Source organism: Balearica regulorum, chromosome Z (assembly GCF_011004875.1).
Source record: "Balearica regulorum gibbericeps isolate bBalReg1 chromosome Z, bBalReg1.pri, whole genome shotgun sequence".
NCBI classification, from domain to species: domain Eukaryota; kingdom Metazoa; phylum Chordata; class Aves; order Gruiformes; family Gruidae; genus Balearica; species Balearica regulorum.
In genome coordinates, this window is record NC_046220.1 from 59,716,777 (window position 1) to 59,735,805 (window position 19,029).

At 37.4% G+C, this 19,029-nt stretch overlaps 2 protein-coding genes across 3 annotated transcripts in view; one reads left to right on the forward strand and one right to left on the reverse strand.

Moving 5' to 3' along the window:
* Positions 1–19,029, forward strand: part of HMGCR (3-hydroxy-3-methylglutaryl-CoA reductase) — an 87,784-nt gene that overhangs the window by 32,211 nt on the left and 36,544 nt on the right. The gene's annotated exons all lie outside the window — the stretch shown is intronic.
* Positions 1,976–19,029, reverse strand: part of CERT1 (ceramide transporter 1) — an 81,842-nt gene continuing 64,788 nt past the window's right edge. The window contains exons 9-18 of one of the 2 annotated variants that reach the window (XM_075741187.1): positions 17,809–17,895; positions 16,727–16,819; positions 16,098–16,175; positions 11,040–11,135; positions 10,242–10,374; positions 10,059–10,129; positions 8,481–8,609; positions 7,594–7,723; positions 6,111–6,247; positions 1,976–4,930 (exon numbers count right to left, since the gene is read on the reverse strand). In XM_075741187.1, the coding sequence (XP_075597302.1) occupies positions 6,120–6,247; positions 7,594–7,723; positions 8,481–8,609; positions 10,059–10,129; positions 10,242–10,374; positions 11,040–11,135; positions 16,098–16,175; positions 16,727–16,819; positions 17,809–17,895 (945 nt within the window). In that variant the 3' untranslated portion in view covers positions 1,976–4,930; positions 6,111–6,119. The remainder of the gene's footprint in view (positions 4,931–6,110; positions 6,248–7,593; positions 7,724–8,480; positions 8,610–10,058; positions 10,130–10,241; positions 10,375–11,039; positions 11,136–16,097; positions 16,176–16,726; positions 16,820–17,808; positions 17,896–19,029) is intronic. The other variant, XM_075741188.1, reaches the window with a different exon arrangement.

The following is a 19,029-nucleotide window of genomic DNA, read 5'->3' on the forward strand; positions in this document are numbered from 1 at the left end:
TCAGAGACAGTGCCACCCTGTAGTACCACACAATCCTATGTAATAACTCAAGGCAAAGACCACTCCCACAAAAAGTTTAAAAAAAGCTTTTCAGGTTAATGGCTACATTTTCAACACTGGAGTTTGGACAAGATAAGCCATGACAACTGGCTAAGTGCTCACCGAGTGAAGTGTCTCAGGTGTTCCACTGATGCAGGCTCTGCATACGGGGACATGAGGACAACTGCGGACTTGAACACTGGGTGCTATAGAAGACCATTCAGTGACTACATAGCAATGACTTCCAACATGCTACAAGCTAGGAGGTGACGCATGTGTTTGCTCATTCCCTAGACAGGAAATACTTTCTGCAGGGTACAGACATACCTACAATTCTTTTGTTTGTACTCAGGCATGACCCACCCTCAGCTGACACCACACTATCCTGGGCCTCTGGTCTGGAATTCTTCCATACTGCATAACGTCCCAGGGGGCCAGGGGTGGGTCCCCCAGCTCTGCCTGTACTGAACCTGCCGGGTTGCTCCATGATTCGGTTGCAGTCCCACCCTGGCAGGTGGGAATGGGAAGCCTCAGGGCTGTTGTCGTATCCTACCACTGTAACGCCGTCCAGTAATTGTTTGGCACAGACTTCCACGATCCATGGCTTGAGAAAAATCCCACATGGAATTTCAGGCAGGCCCGCTCAAGCAAGAGGAGACTGAATGTGAAGTTCCTAGTTGAAGTTTTTATGCTTTAGGTGACATCAGACTATTGCTTGGTCTAAGTTCTCAAAAATAAAAATGATCATTTAAAATAGCTCTTTTTAAGGATAATTAGTTTAAACCTTAAGAATTGCAGCAACTCACATTACCAGCTTTCCTTATTTTAGCTGTAGCCTATGCACAGAAGAGGCAAGGTGTGCAGAGGAAAAAAAAGCTTACTGCATCAGTGGTTACAGCTGAAGAAAAATGGACACTTTCAGGCACATAATGCTCAAAGTGTATCCCTTTTTTTGAAATACACTTTTCTCCTCCTATGAAATTCAGCTTTTATAGCTGGAGACTAAAGACAATAGCAACACTATAAGTAATACACACTGCTAAATTGTGTGGCGTAACTCCAATTATGATTCTTTATATCTAGGGTCAAATTACATTGTGGTTTTACAGACAGCTACAGAAATGCTCAACCTCTCCATACTGAAAAGTGCGTGGTTTTTAACTTACACGCATAACTTACGGGACCAAGAATGTGACTGTTATTTTTATTTTGGGAGATTTCTTTTTGCCAGCTACCACAGCTGCATTCTTCAAGGGCAAGGCTTACCTCAGGACTCTGTTGCAATACTCTGCTTACCCGAGGCCTGATGCAACTGAGTTTAAGTATTTTTTTCTGTGCAAGTAATGCCTCCTGTTATTTCAAACTGTTCCTCCAGTCTTGCATGCTTTTAAGGTTTCTACAAATTTATTGATTACCATATAAAAAGTAGAAATCCCTGCATAAAAAATAAAGGTAGGATTAGGCACCAGCTAGTTCTGCTATTAAGAAAGCTTGCTCTGCAGAAGCTTATCTCAGTTCTTAAAAATTCTTCATACTTTAGAAAAAGCCACAAGTTTATCCTCTGGCACTCCTCAGTCCTGGGTCTCTATTCTTCCCATGGAAACTTCCGTAATGTTAATTCTGTACAAGCGAAGACAAGAGCTGAAATGCTTTGGAAGTGCTCTATATTAAGACTATACTGTACAGGAACATCTTTTAACATGTGTCTGATATGCTAGCACAGAATGAGCTTTTTGATATACAGACTAATGTGGCATTCAAGTTTTCACCTCAGTAACCTCAGTAATTCAAGCAAACTGCTTTCCTGTTAAATGTACTCCATACATTATAATATTGTATATAACTTTATCCATGATCTAAAAGTTGGTTAAAAGGTAAAATGATTTAAACAAGTTTCTCCAAAGCACTGAAAGTTAAAAATAACTACAAACCAGGATTTTTCTTCATATTTTTTAATACTTTTCACTTTTAAATACTGTTTTTAAATTTGTGATTGTAACATGGAAGAGCCAACTTCTTTTCATTTTTAAAACTTATCATGAGGATCATAAAGCTATTATAGAACAGTTACACTCTACACACTCAAGGTACTCAAAAATATGATTCCTGTTTTAAGTCTGCAGATGAACAGTGGCGAGTCAAATACAGTGTTATCTGTACAACTTGACAAAAATACAGGTGGACAATCTGATTATAGAGAATCTGCACAGCTTCATATAAGCCAGCTCAGCCCAATTAAGTAAAAGTTAATTTGTTTTTCAAAGTGCATCACATTTTTCACAGATAAATTTGTCAAAATCAGATGTTCGGGTACTTAGGGTAAAAATGCCCATCTCATCCTCATTCCCAATACAAGTTCTATCAAGTCATTTCCTTCAGATCTAGCTTGGCAACATCCAAATTCTCCAATGGACGCAGATATCCAGAGAATGACATTTGATGGAGAAGACTGCTGCATTCTCAACCCTTCATATTGGTTCAGCTTATAAAGGCATCCATTCTAGATTCAGGAGCTGCTTCTGCAAAGACCACCACAGCTGTATAAATACTACCGATCCATTAACACGAAGAAGTGAACTCAAGTGCACACAGATATGTGGCCGTGACGGAAAAGAGGGATGGGCTCAAGAGACAGGGCAAGTCTTATAAAACCATAAAACCAAGATCCTTTCCAGAAGGATGGATCTAATGGCTACTTGCGCATGGACAATGTGAAAGGCCTACAGACAACTGCCTTTTTCTCATTTGTTTTTAAAGATACGAATTAACACTGATTTCTCGATCTTGCAACCTCTTCCGTATTCTTTAAGAAGGTTCTTCCAACTCTGATTGGGCAGGGCTAGCTATAGTGAAGTACCAGTGCCTTTACCTAAAAGTAAAATGTATTCTTTACAAATAGTATCTGTAGTGTCATTTTATTTACAGAATAAATTGCAAAAGTACATCACATTTAGTGCAAATGCAACTAATGATATAAGTTTATATACTGCTCTGTAAACTTTCCATACCTTTGTAAAATAAAGCTATCCAATTAAATTAATAAACTCACCTGTGTTCCAACAATTACTAGAAATGGCAAATATGGAGTTAAACTCTTTATATTTTGGATTTTTTTTTAAAGTTCCCATCAGTGGCTATGGTGGAATGAACCATTACTTGGTTGATTGTAAAAAGATGGAAGTACATTTGAGATATAAGATATTTTTTTTAACATCGCTATATAAAATGCTCACTGGTGATACGGTAAACATGTACAAATTTTCATCTTATTTGCCTTACTAGCATTACCATATAGGCACTTTTCTACATATTCAAATTAACAGAATAACTCTGTAATAAGGCATATTCCATGCACACCATTAGAGAAAGGCAAATAAAAAGGGAAGAGATATGAAGCATGAACTCCGCATGCATGTGTAATCATGTGTTATGTACGACTTCATCTGTACAGAGAAGATGAACAGATAACGTTTTTCTACACTGTGCAGATCACATTTAATCATTTACCAAATCTTCATTAAGTTACTATATTATGTTTATTTTCAGGCACCTACCATACTATATCAAATAAGACTTCCAGCTTTCTTTTGACAAAAATATATCTGAAAGTTTTTTCTTGAGATACACAAGTTAGTGAAACACTGAGCAGTCTCTGAAGAGTTTCCAACCATGGGACATGGATAAAAGACCTCAAAGTCAGTACCAGTCTGCCACAGTCCTCTCCTAATAAGCATCTCCAGAATCAAAGGCAGGCAAATATCTGACATGTAAATTCTCACAGCAACTAAAGGGAACTTTCCAATAAGAACTACGCATCCTTACAGCTCTGATGGGTTTTTGATCAAGAGGCAAATAATTTTCTACATGAACCTCACAGCATGGTTTTATTAAGATGAGGAAAACACGTGCAGGATCTGAAAATAACGTACTCATTCTAGACTGGGAATGTTGTCTTATGTAGTCCAAATTACTTCAATATATATTATAGTGTACCTTTTCACAGCTTTGGGAAAGCCCTGGATATCATGCAAGAAAGCAGTCCACATATAGCATGGACAGATGACTTCTAGCTTTCAGGCAGTCTCTTGCCCTCTCATACAGAATCTTGCTAGACAGTTCTAGATCATGTTTAATAACAAAAATTCTGTAGCACATATTACATAACTAAAAATACAATAGAAATATAAAGATATCTGGAAAAAAATAAAGCTTTTCACACTCTTACTCCTTCTGAACCAAAGATCATCATAAGAGTAAGACAATAGAAAAGGCAAAGTCATAAGGATATCAACAGCCCTCAGTTATTAATGGACATTTTATGTAACAAGATGATTTGTTATAGAAACCAGCAGCAATGAACTATGATTCTACAAAGCAAAACAAAACCTGCCAATAAGTCACCTAGGCTTTACTGAAGTCACTCTCTCCCCCAAAATACCACATAGATTTCTGTGCATATAAAGCACATACAGTATCCTATATATGCGTTTGTCTTTTGTGCTTTTTAGACATGCACAAAAACTGCACTAGTATCTTAGGAAGGTTGACAGTGAAATTCTGCAACTTGTTTAAAATTAAATCAGTAACCCACATTGGTGATTCCAAGTTGTAGGCATTCTTCCTCTTCTAAAGCAAGCAAATAAAAATAGAGCCATCTACATGTTATCAATACATGTATTTATAATTACACACTGATTCAGCAAGAGAAGTTAGCAGGAGAGAGCTAGTGTTAAATATTCAGCCTCATGGTGTTGCAACACTTCTTCACTTCAGTATACAAAGCCTAGAACTTGGGCCATAAAAAGACTGTAGATCCTTCGTTCCAACATGGAGTGCTCTATGCATGGTCACTTCTCCCACGTGGAATGCTCACCCAGTCTTGTTCCGATTGCTGCAGGTAAGGAAAGACAAAAATACAGCACTGAAAAGTTTGAACACTAACAGAAAAACAAAAACTTGTTAAACACCTTAAATACTATCAGCACTGCTGTGATCACATTTGAACTGTTGGCTCATGACAGCTGCGTTTTTAATGGTTCACCTACACTAGTTCTCTAACAATATGCAATTAAAAATGTGAGTCATTACAGGGCTACCTGTTACAGAAGGATCAAATGACTAAGACTTTGGGAGTCTGATGTAATAAATAGAACCCAAAAGTAGAGGTAGCATATGTCATTCATAGAAAAAGTGATAAAACTAATTTTCAGATCACACTGTAATACTGGAACTACCAAATGGAATTCAATGGTTTGACACTATAGTTATACACAATGAAGTACATAGCAAGAGTCAACACTAACAAAAATTAAGCAAAGCCTTACTTAGCACTAAGGCTTATGTCTGACAGATTCAGACAGCCCCCAAAGTGATCAAGAAATCATCTTCTAGTGTCATATCATCATTTATACATTAAAATAATTTTGTATTAGCCCAGTGACCTATACCATTAAAATACATCCATTGACTTCAGCAGACATCTGCAAATCCCTTTTCTTCCGTAGGCTCATCAGAAAGGCTAAAAATTTCAGTCACAGCCTTTTAGATACTCCAATAACGGACACTGGACTGTCAGAAAAGTTCCATTCATAAAAATCCTAGATCAAAACTATTCCGTCAATAGAAAAGACTACTTTGACCTTCATAATATTCTATCAAATATGCAATTATAAGGAGAATTTAAGACATCAAAACCTCAAGAGGCTCTAGAGAAACTTCAGTATGTATGCTTCTTTTCAGAGCAAGTGTAAAATGCCTGTGATAGCAAGAAAAAACAATACTTCATCCTTCTATACTTTTACATAAATTAGACATGTATGAAAAAAATTGCAAGATAAACTAGCAAAAGTCTACAAAAACTAATACTTGATAACTGGTGCAGCCCTCATTCTTCATGCTAATAATACAAATGAATTACATGAATGCTTTACAAAGTATATTGCATTCACACGTTAAAACTAAGCACTGAATTCATGCTAATCATGGTAAAACATTTATAGATTGCATATTTCTGTTTGCAGTGAATTAAGTAAATTAAGTGAATTAAGAACAAAAAAAAAAAGAATGTATACCTGCTAATACTAGAATAAAATAGGCTTTCCTGCTGTTTTCTCTTGCACGTATGACGTAAAACGCTTCAAGAATTTTGGATATTCTCGTTTTGCCACCGCCCGTAACACTGATGCTGGCGCCCATCCTCCTGGGTTCACTAGAAGTAGACATTGAAATAGAACAAATCAGCTAAAGGCTAGAAAAGAAAACTTGGTACTCCTGCAACTCCTTCTGAAGTAACAGGAAAGAATATTGATCAGCAGATTTTTTTAATGGCCTTACAGCCTCTATTGTAGCACTTTCTACTCTTAATACTCAAGCTCAGTCCAGTTCTATGATGCCACTATTTAGAAAACACATTTGATGTTGTGTTGTGAGTCTTTGGGGAATGCCCAAATGGAAGATTATATTCTCTAAGGACTTCCAGGAAACAACAGAAAAAGACATTTGAGTTACTTCTTACTTCAAAGAAAACAGAAGTCAGTCTTAACCTTTCAATAACTGCTGCATTTGTCTGCAGACTTGCTAAATAGCCAATGTCCTACAAATTATTTTTAAAGCACTTCAAACAAAATTCAAACTAATTCTAAAATATGCTTTGGTTCATAGGGCTAAAAAAGTTGCCACTTCCCATATAATCATAGCTCAGAATTTATTAATGAAAATGTATTTTTTTATGTAATTGGGAAACTTCTGACAAGGAAAACACAGCAGCTTACCCCAGAGTTTAACACCATATAGTATTTGTACAGGGTTTAATACAAATTACGTCACTCCTATACAGCAAAGATTTACTGAATCAATTTTTCAGACTTTGACTCTTAGTAAGCCATGTAGTAGGTGGTTAGAAGTAATAAGCAGGCGAGCTACTCTTGAAGTGTTTTGTAGTTGCAGGAGAGGAGCTAATAAGTATGTAGCTCCAATACTACACTATACTGCAAAATACTAGGTACAGTAACAATACAGTTTGGCTTTGATAAATTTTCAGCCAATACCAAGGATTCTATCAGTTTAAAAAAAAATAAAATACTGTAGGCTAGATTATACAGCTTGTAAACATCCTCATACAAAATGTATTTGCTCCTTCATAACACTGAGGGTAAGAACTGTATCTTTACTATCAGCAGCTTTTCAGCCTAACAAGATGAATCGGGGGAGAAAAAAAACACATTATAGCAATACAGGAAAAAAACACAGTAGTGCTGAAATAAAAAGCTATGCCAAGTCATCCCAGTTGCAAACATTTCTTCTGCCTCCTGCACTCCAAGGTTCTGTACTTAGGACTGAGCTACACATACTTAATCCTCTCAAAATGCCACATGAGGAATGATCCCATTCACTGACTCACATAGCGCATGAATCAATCTTTTTGAAAATGAAGACCACAAGTGTGGTGCTATATATAAATTTAACAGGAAACAGCATCAAGCTTTTTTTGCCAGTATTCAGCTCCCCAGAATTAGCAGTGATCATGAATGTCATACCAAAAACTTTTAGACTTACCATTAGCTACATATGTAATCTTGCATAGGATGTTGTCTCTGCTTATTTCCTTGTTCCCCTCTGGTGGGCTTACTAAAGTCTGACAAATCATAGCAATATTTATTTTGGCACGGACACAGCGATTGTTCAGCTGCCAAAAAAATGAAACACTTGTAAGCCTCAAACTAAATTTGTTTCAGCACACTTGACTGCTAACATTTTAATTTACTATGAAGTCTAAGACACTCCAGAAGCTGTGTTGCTGAGAGTTTGCATTCTAGCATTGCGTGGATATAACATGCATCTGAGTGAAATGAAAGGTACATGGTGAATAGGGAAAGGGTTAAACTAAAATGCCTGAATCTCAGGTTTCTGCTTGCTTAATAAATATTACAAGTGAATTACTTCAATTATTGTGACAAATGAGTAAAGAAACATTTAAAGAATAATGTATCGGAACTTACAAATATCTGTTAGCAACTACTCCCTTGTAAGCAGGCTATGGCATAGCAATCAGAACAGAAATACTCCAGAGAAAACAATCATTGCGGAACTATGTAAGATGGAGCTTTAACAGATACCATATCTAGATTTATACAAGCCTACTCCTATATCTGACAATACCAAAGAGTATAACCTCAATTCTTTAAAAAGGTTTCACATCTCCAGAAATTCTGCTTCCATTCTGCTGCAACACCATAGATCTGCCAACTGTTGAGATAAGGCAAGAAAGCTTTTGGCTCAGAATGCCTTCATCAGGTCATTGTATCACCTGGTTTAAATAAACCATATTTTTGCATACCCCCCCCCCCCCAATCTCCCTTACTCTAGTACTGCACATGCACTACCATATAACAGGAAAATGTTATCTTAAAAGCAGAACTTGATAGAATGCAACTAATACTTACAGGAGCACTGTCATGTTCCACAGAGAAATTGCACACAATCCATGTTTCCGGATCATTTTCACTGAATGCTGGTATCTTTCTGATGGCAGACAAATAGAGGACATCCCTTTGAGAAGCTGGCCACACCCTCTGCAGAGAAACACCTGAATATAAGCTTTTCCAGTTTTGCAAATTAAGTACTTACTATCCTCACAGAAAGGAAAAAAGCAAGCAAGGCAAACCAGGTCAGTCATGTTACTTAAGTAAAAGTTTCTTCAGGTTAGTAACTTTTCAAAACTGAAACAGAACATAGCTGTTGTACAGATATGTATCAGGTTATAAGACTATGCTCCATTTTAAAAAACGTAAGGCAAAAGTTTAAGGCCTTTGAAATGCAGAAAGCCAAGCAGCAATGACTTTTTCAGTAGACGAACAGGAAGAGGCAGTTCCCCGCCTGTTTCCTCAACCTCAGGTTTACATTTTAGTCAATACTTGTAAGTTACAAACTGAACTAGTGATTAAGTAAGTGCTCAAGGCCAGGTTGGATGGGGCTTTGGGCAACCTGGTCTAGTGGAGGGTGTCCCTGCCCGTTCCAGGGGGGTTGGAACTAGATGATTTTTAAGGTCCCTTCCAACTCAAACCATTCTATGATTCTATGATAAGTATAAATAGATGCATCTACAGTTACTTATGCCTTCAGAGAGAAGGGGAGAAATATTTAAAACAAATATTATTTCAAAAAGCTACTACTTCAGTAAGACAGATAGGGTAAACTGATATTATCTAAGAGAAAGTTTCAGAAGCAAAATGTCTGATAAAGAAAATACACAAAAGCCATTTTCCTGACACTCAATAGGGGAAAAAAGCCTAGCTTCTACCACAACACTATACAGTTTACACAACTGTCTTACTCAAAATCATGAGTCCTCTGTTACAGAAGTTTTAAGGTAACTGCATTACTGGTGTAAAATTGTCAAAGAAAAGTACTTGGTTTAATATTTGAGTATACTACTAGTTGGAATCATGCAAGATTAAAAATGAATCTGCACACTTCAGTCCCATTTTTTGAACCTTTAAGTTACAGTTGTTGGGCTATAATTCAGATGAACATTTTAGTAAATTTACACCAGAATTGATTGGGGGGGAGGGAAACATAATGAAGTTACAAAATCAAATATTGTACCAGCAATTATATCACCTCAAAATGCAAATGTGTACGTCAACTACTTGTGGTCAACAATAGCTTGCATTATTGCAACAAAATATATGATACAGTGGTATAGGTTTCTTCCTTGCAGTCAGTGTTGATTTATTGCTTCAGTTTGCTTTAGATGACCATTGCCTTGCTGGCATATTTAGAGATTAAAAACAGTCCTCATTTGTTGTTACAAGCTCTATCAGACACATGCACATCCAATTATGCTATCAAGACAAGTTTGAAAAATTGACAAAGTTGCAGCTTAATAGAGAACTTGTTCTGAACTGTTGTTTTGAACAGTATTTTAAGTTGTTAAGCCATTAAAGTATTCAGAATAAGATTAGAACACATATGCCCCAGACTGTCTCAGTAAGGTATGCATACAGCTGAAGTGTTATTACCTTATGTGTCTGGTAAATGATGATTGCATTATCAGCTAAATTTTCCACAACATGGAAATTTTCAATTGTTGCTAAAAGATGAGGGGGGGAAAAAAAATCCATCAGTAAACAAGCACATTAGGTCAATGTTCTAAACAATATCCTTGCTGGTATACATGCAAAGCTTAAGAACCAATTCCTTACTTTCCCAGTCATTACGAACATCAACATTCCAGAAGTAGTGGCAAACTTCATGCCCTGTTACCCCTTTAACAGCGTGGGTTGCTTTCAAAGGATCTAACACTATTCCATTCTCTTCTACCTCTCTTCTGTATACCTATAGCCAAATAGAAAGAAAGAAATGTAGAACAGAAATTGTCAAAACTGTTCGTGTTTAATTGTTTAAAATTTCATGAAGTTTTTAAAAAACACTTACCTAGAAAAATAACACATGGATCATTTGCCATGTCAGTGTTCTCTGGTAACTACCAATGCAAATATTCTTAACATGGCAGTCCACGTTAAAATACCAGTCTCCAAAAACGATTAAGCTACCTTATTTATCACTATGCATACGGATCCATACAAGCACAATACAGCAGTACAGCAGCCAACACAGTAACTTGCTACTCTGTAACATTTGTTTTACACATCATTTTGATATCAAATTTTAAAGTAGGAGAGAATAAGAAAGGAATCTGTGAAGACAAAGCTATTACAAGAGTTACACAGGATTTTGTATGAAGAAATATATTAGAAGCCAGAGCTCTTGTGGACTCCAGTCCTAACTTAAACAATGCTATTCTCAGAGAGAAGTTTCAACAGCATAACTTGCTGAGTGATAGTATTCCCAGAAAATCATAGAATTATTTACGTTGGAAAAGACTCTTAAGATCATCGCGTCCCACCGTAAATCTAACACTGCCAAGTCTGCCAGACTGAAAGTATCCATCTTCACAGGGTATCATCTTCTATCAGTTAAACAAAACCCCAAATGTTTACCTTCATTTCTCCTTCTTCTACCACTAGCTGCCAATTGGCATCTCCTCCTACATCTTGCAAGGAGTATGTCATATGGTTTTGTACCATCTCTTCCACCTTAAAGGAAAAAAAAAAAATTACACATTTTTAACTCATTCCTTCCATCTTCTTGGGCAGAGACTGCACAGTGTTGGAAGCCACAAATCAATACTTAAAATTCTGTGCAAAAGCTGAATTTGGACAACAGAGCTTTCTATTACAGGTTAAGAACAAGCAGATACTTCTGGCCTTCAGAAACAAAAGCCAAAATCTTGATTCAGCTTCCAACTTCATTCTTTATGGGTACTTCCTCTCCTTCCTTTGCACCTCTAAACTGTCAAAACTCACTATTTCTACCCAAGACAGTTTTATTTTCGCCTATAGGAACTTACTTCAGGTATCTTTAAATAGAATTACCATGCACTGTAAGATATTCACTGAAGAGCATTTTAAAAGCTGAACAAAGGCGAGAGGGATGGGGAGGAAGACAGACAAGCTCTAAAAAAATGAATGCATATCAAAAGTCATATTGGAAGAGCAGTGAGGAAACAGTCATGAGCAAAGCATGCTTATTCTGTTTCACTGGCATCTTTGCAGTCACCAGCTAGAAAAAAAGAACAGAAATGCTTACATTCAAAAAAATATGATAATACAGAGACTCTATGATTATAAAATACTAATTTTAAAATTATTTAGCTAGACAGTTGTGTGCTTTTTTTTAAAGGGCCAAATATTTGACATATTTTTATCAAACTGTGTGAATACTTTTTAATTCCATATAATGTGCAAGAAAATGGGTGCTGGGACAGGAAATGGATTTTTATTTTAAATCTACAATCCTGTTTTGTTTCTTTGGTTCCCTACCCCTTCCCAAATCCCACTCTCCCCCAAAGAAAAATGGAAGCAACAATAAAAGGTAAACATTACACAGCAATGGATACAAGTACTAGAAACACTTCAATAACTTTTTTCCAGCCAAAAAGTAGGTGACTACTAAAACTTGTCACAGCAAATAAGTCCATGTGATTGATACTATTTTCCTGAGTTACTAGAAATACCTTTTTTAAAAGGAAAAGCACTACAAGCAAAGGTTAGTTAATTGACTGACACAAAAATTAGTCTAAGTACTCAATCACAAGATCAACAGCCTGAACCCATAAATGGTTTTGCACAACTTACAAAAATAGTAAGCCTAATGTGCATATAAAATAATGTATAAAACATATATTTGAGCAAGTAGTACATGTAGAAAGCAAAATTTAAAAATACTTAATGATCTTTTTCTGATATGATACAGAATTTAAGGATGTTATTTACTTTTAAGGCAGTAATTTTGTTTGTACTATGTACTCCATGAACAATACACTTAAGGCCAGGAAGAAAAAAGGTTATTGAATCAAGTCAAAATCCTCAAAGTACAGTATCAAAATAAAATCCATTGGATGGAAATTCTAGTTTATCTTAACTATAGACTTCTCTACAGAAAGAAAAGTTAACAGTCCAGTGTTGGAGGTTTTCTCTGGGGTTTGTTTTGGTTTTGAGTTATAATGAACTAAAAACACCTGCAAGATTTGTGTTTCTGCTTTTAGACAGGCCATCTTTTCCTGCCACTTACTGGTAGGTTTCCTGCAGAAGATTCTTCTATTTCATAGTATCATAGAATGGTTTGGGTTGGAAGGGACCTCAAAGATCATGTAGTTCCAACCCCCCTCCTGCTGGCAGGGACACCCTCCACTACACCAGGTTGCCCAAAGCCTCATCCAACCTGGCCTTGAACACTTCCAGGGATGGGGCATCCACAACCTCTCTGGGCAACCTGTTCCAGTAGCTCACCACCCTCACAGTAAAGAATTTCTTCCTAACATCTAATCTAAATCGACCCTCCTTCACCTTAAACCCATTACCCCTTGTCCTGTCACTACACTCCCTGATAAACAGTCCCTCTCCAGCTTTCCCGTAGGCCCCCTCCAGGTACTGGAAGGCTGCTATAAGGTCTCCCTGGAGCCTTCTCTTCTCCAAGCTGAACAATCCCAGCTCTCTCAGCCTGTCCTCACAGGAGAGGTGCTCCAGCCCTCTGATGAACTTCGTGGCCAACTCTGGACATGCCCCAACAGCTCCATGTCTCTCCTGTACTGGGGCCCCCAGAGCTGGACGCAGTACTCCAGGTGGGGTCTCACAAGAGCAGAGTAGAGGGGCAGGATCACCTCCCTCGACCTGCTGGTCACACCTCTTTTGATGCAGCCCAGGACACGGTTGGCTTTCTGGGCTGCAAGCACACACTGCTGGCTCATGTTGAGCTTCTCATCAATCAATACCCCTAAGTCCTTCTCCTCAGGGCTGCTTTCAATCCATTCCCTGCCCAGCCTGTAGCTGTGCATTTATTTTTTTCCAGTGAAACAATGACAGTACAATCCAAACCAGGTAAGAATGTGGGCTATTTAAAGATTCAGTTTACTAGCTCTAGGTTATGCTTCTTTCAGAAAGGAATCCTGACCACGCTCCCAACATTTACCTGCAACACCTTCAGGTCCTTATGCCTCTTCTCCCCTAGTTCCTCACCTATTCAGGACAAAGCTAGCTTTTCTATGTTTGTTTTGTCTTTTGCTGCTTTTTGCTAAATGCAGAGGGATGAGGGGAATAGCAAGGAAAGAAGAGGAGGAGGCATCCACAGGAGTACAACCTAAACAGTTTTCTTACTTCTGCTTCACCAAGGAATTGCAGTACCTACAACAGCCTTGCACATACTACCTCTCCAAACTGTATATATATAATCTAGGCACTGGTTGCTGTCTGTCAATCTGCACCTATTTCAGAGCCACAGAATCAAGATTCACAGCTTCTTTCCCACTGGGGAGGCCACACGATTACCTCTGGGTTCCTGGCCAGGCTACAGGCATGGTCTGCAAAAATACTTGTAACCTGTACACCATGCAGCCTTGGCCTGAATATGAAGTGGCAAGTTCTTCACTTTCAAGGCCCTCAGAACAGTTCAATCTATTTTAAATCTCGTAGTCCTTCAAAATAAAGTGATCTACAAAACATCTACAGCCTTTTAAGCCATCAACCTGCCAATCAACTGGCAGAAGGTAAATCAATGCTTTTCTAGAGGCACACTGTAAAACCAACTCCCATCAGAATACGTCTATACTTCTCAATCTTGAAAACAAGGCTGTAAGTTTCTACTTGACCTTTTACTGATATCACAATTCCCTTCATATTAATGAAGTCTAGAAACAAGTCACATCTATTCAGAATCAAGATATTAGCTTGCCTTTCCAAAAGTCAAACCCTCAGCCTGGGGACAGAGGCCACTTTCCTATTAATAACCAACTCGGTTGCCACCAAAAGGTGTTCTGCTTTTCTCTTCATGCTCTCAGTTGTCTTTCACCTGCTTGTTCAGTAGCAATGATGCTCCAGTGCAGGTGGACTGACTTGTTGATCTGGCAAAAATTTGTTCCAGGAAAAATAATTGGGAGGGTGGGGGAGTAGTTTCCTGTAAGTTCAGGATCATCATTTCTGCAGTGAGTTCATTAACTCAAAACTGCATTCAGTAGTAACTACTACACAGTATAATGCATGCAGCAGCTGAAAAAAGGAACAGCTTGACTCCAAGTCCATTTGATTTTGATCCTTATCCTCAATTTGCTTCATTGTGATAAGGACCTGGTCCACCTCAGATTTGTTTCTAAATGGCTAGTTTTTCAGCCACACTAGTGCTCTGATACTCAGGTTTATCACATGAATGCATAAATGTTACCACAGGCATAAAAGAGGTGAAAATGAGGAGGCCTGCATATTTTAGCAGCTCTGAGTTTCCCTTCTACTGAACTGCCCATGTAGCCATAGCCTCAGACAACTAGCTCCTATCTTTGGAATCAAACTTGCTTTCTGCTACTTCATATTCCCCCTCCTCCCAAACAAAAACAAGCTTGAAAAATTAATTTGACTGCTGGAGATGATCCTGTCAGTGTTGTGCGATATGACCTGCATACTTTTTCCCCTTGTGATAAGTTCAAATTTCAGAGATAAACTGACTGTAAAAGGTCAAGGAAAGTGTCGCGATTTCAGTCCAATAAGCAAGTCCTTAAATGTTAGGGTCCTGCTCACAAAGCTGGTAGTAAGGTCTGCAGGTGGTACAATTCCAGGCTCTGTTAATCAAAAAATCCATTCCTTCTATTTGAAAGAGCAGGTTGTCTGCAGTGTTAGTTAATAATTTCAAAAAACCTCCAATATCAGATCCCAGAACGAAGCTCCATATTCACAATCACATATGGAGCCCAGCAGAAAGAAATTAATGCCATGAATGCCATGTCTGCACAACTTTTTTGAGACACAAGAGCAAACACCTCAAGTCATCTATCTAATCCTGCTCTGAAATACAACCTTCAGAGCAAGCACCTAGAGTAATTTTGTACATTCCATTGTACTGGAATATGCCACTATGACTACATTGACATGTTCAGGACATCAGACTTACTTTCTGAAGGGTAAGTGGATATATTGAAACTCTTCCATAAAAATTCTCATACCCACAATCTTGTTTGTCAACAACACAGTTTATGACCTTTCAGTAATAAAACTAGTTGTAGAGGTAAAAAATGGTAATAGGGAACCTTAACATTTAGTATCTTAAAGCCATTATGAACAAATGTTAAAGACAAAAATCAAACCTTTGATTTAAAAGCAAGAAAAGCTTCTCAATTTGAAGCAAAGACCATTCCCAGCCCTCACAAACCAGGTGTAATTCTACTTTTATTATAATCAGAAATGCAAAACTTTCAAATTGTAGGCATTTCTATTAAAGCTTCTGAATTAAATCCAACAGTTTCACAAGATTTGGGCATCTGCACAAGTGATATGCAAAGCAAGCGTAATGTAAAAAGACAACCATTTAGTACAGGAATAGAGAACTCTTCTGTTTGTCTCAACGTACTAGTTTAAAGCAAGCAGTGACTTATGTAACAAAAAACCCAGGTTCTAGAGAAGAGGATGAAATACAGCAAAGAAATGCAACCCCCACTCTACACGTTAATACAGTACCTGGGCGCTGAATCTGTGAACATCGTCAGAGGCACTGACTAGATCAATGGAAGACATGGAGGAAGAGCGACTATAGGGCTACCAGAGACAGACAAAGAAAAAACCAAGTAATCAGAACACAGGCACAACAGAGCATTCAGTACCAACTTGCAAGCACAAGATAATGAAGAAAAGGAAAACAAAAGCACCATAAGCAGCAAGCACAGCAGCGAATGCTGATTTCATGCACCTATTATGTATTATGCTCCCACTGTAGCCCTGAGAGGAGCATAGTGTTTCCAGTAACACTAAAAAAAAAGTCAACTCATCCAATACAAAAGACTGGTTTTGCTGGGTTTTTTTCTTTACAAAGTCAGTTCAATGAATTTTGGTGAAGGTATCATGAAAACACTGCTGACAAGGTTGATACAAGTCAAGAGTATTCTAAATAGGTACTCAAATCAGTATGTTTTGAGCCAAGACAGAAAACAGTCCTTCTCCAATTCCAGCTACTTCATTTGGAAATGAGTAAACCATCGAAAGTTACTAGAAACACCCCCCAGAAAAATCTCACCTACCCATACAAAATATTATGTAGAACTATCATAGATCAGTCCATTAAACGGAAGAGATCATGAGAAATACCTTACTTTTTGGACAAATCGATGAGTCCCCACAGCAGAATATGCATCTCCAGAAGGTAAGGATGTTGGCCAGTGTAATCTGACCTTTTCACTTTGGGACTGCAACAAAACAGGTTTAATTAGTAGTAGTCAGCTGCTACTGGGTGGACTATGAAACAGAGTGAGTCATCCTCAGTCTACATAGTGACTACAACAACTAATGCTGTCCATGACAGGCAGGAAGCTGTCATCCTGCTGGAATTCTCTGTTAGTGAATGGGCCTGGAGACTGAATTTGTCTATACTTCAAGGTGTATTTCTGAGTTAAGAAAAATAGATCGGCAGCATTAAGGATCCATGTAGTTGTACAACAGCCACTCAAAACTTTTACTCTCCACTAAGAGGTTCCAACATAGGTAAATTCTGCTGGGTACTGTACACCCAACTAGAAAGTCTTTCCATTCTTAACCAAGTCATTGTATTCACTACATTCAAAAGCCTAAACACTTTAAGACAAAGGATGCACCACTATTATTCCCTCTCATTTTATATACTGTTATATGTTTTCATATTCTATACATTTCCGCACATGCACCTTGTCCCTTTTTGATCCTTGTCGTTGAAGTGTACTCAAGAAATAAGTTTGAGAAGTAGCTAGAGCCTACAGGATTTTAAAATAAAAACAACCACCAGCAGAACTCTGTCCTTCCTATTTCACATACTGCCAGAGTCAAAAGAAACTTCAGATCAATAATAAGGTTTTGATAAATAGCTGCAGTGTATGAAGTTCTTATTTGCACAGGGCATCAGTTACATACAAAGATAAGTTTTATACAGGACACTTAGTTAGGAAACAGAAACTAGAGATACTCAATTAGCTTAACACTTATACTATCCTTTTCTATGTAAGCTGTGAAGTCACTTTCTCAAAATTAGTGTTAAGCAACTGTATATATAAGCAATAATATATAAGCAACTGTAAAAATATCGTGACCTCCCCTTATCAGTGGCAGAATAAAATACTCAGGAGATGCACCCCAGAACTGAGTTTAAGTCACAGAAGTCTCCCATGAAGTGCCCATCATGAAGGCATTTTTCAAATATCAATACCTGTTCTTCCATTTTATCTTGCCTATCGAGAGCAGCTTCAACAGCATCAAAGAATTCTTCTTCATTAATCAGACTATTAGGACCCTCCTAGAGCATAAAAACCAAAACTAGTTCAACATTTCGGAGACGTGAGAGTTTCACTTAAGTTTAATATTAGAAATATATATTTATATATTATGCTTATAACTGATGGAAGCAAATTTCTTCTATAGACCTCAAATATTTTCACCAATATTCTTAGACTACAATTCCTCTGAAAACTCTACTTCTTAATGGAAGTTACAACCTCCAACTACAATTTAGGTATAGTTGTATAAAGAAGAAAAAAACCAGGAAACTGAGTAACAGTCTCAATACACTGTGACACCAGATTTAGGTTTTAACTAATACATATCTTCTCTTAAAAATGTATACAGTGTCAGTAAAGTACACATATTAACATAATTGTGTAGTTACACTCCTTCCAAGTACTCCAGTGCCTTAGGGCAGGTTCAGATATGTCCTCAAAACATAACATGAGAAGACAAAATTCTGGGGATCTCTATTGAAAATTCCTGGAAAGCACAGTTTAATACTAAACAGCAGGTAGAGTTGAGTCAACTATTAAAATCTTGAGTCTACTAAGTAAAATGGTAATTTCAGAAAATTAAGTTTACTTCATTTACTGTATTGTAAAACAAGCTGGTCCAGCAAATTTCAAAAAACTACTTTACAACAGGGATATCTGGGAGAAGCAGCTGGATTCATAACCAGGTAGACAAAGTCTAACTTCCTATTCATCTTTCTCTTTTACAGTGTATGCCTCAGTCACAAGAGAGGACCTAAGCTCAATCATCTTTTAAATGTCTCAACATACTACTACTATTTCTCAGGCTATTTCTTACTAAATCTCATGATTTGTAAGTAGAAACGTGCTTGACTAATGTACATGAAAGGGTCAAGTTCTTAAAAAATGCATTATAGGTATATTAGTTTACATTATTCTTCAGAGGGTGGTTTAAGCATCTTAGAATTTGACTATCACACTGAGGAGGAAGCTGCTGAAATATGCAATTTAACATGAAAGGAGCCTAAAATCACTAGATTTGTCAACATGAAATTTCAAGAGGCAGTGACAAGTTAAAAATCAATTCAGGTTAAACTTCAGATTCTAGGACTGCCTCTGCAGTCAGGGTTTTCATATTTGCTCTACATATCTATATAGCTGAACCATTAAAAAGA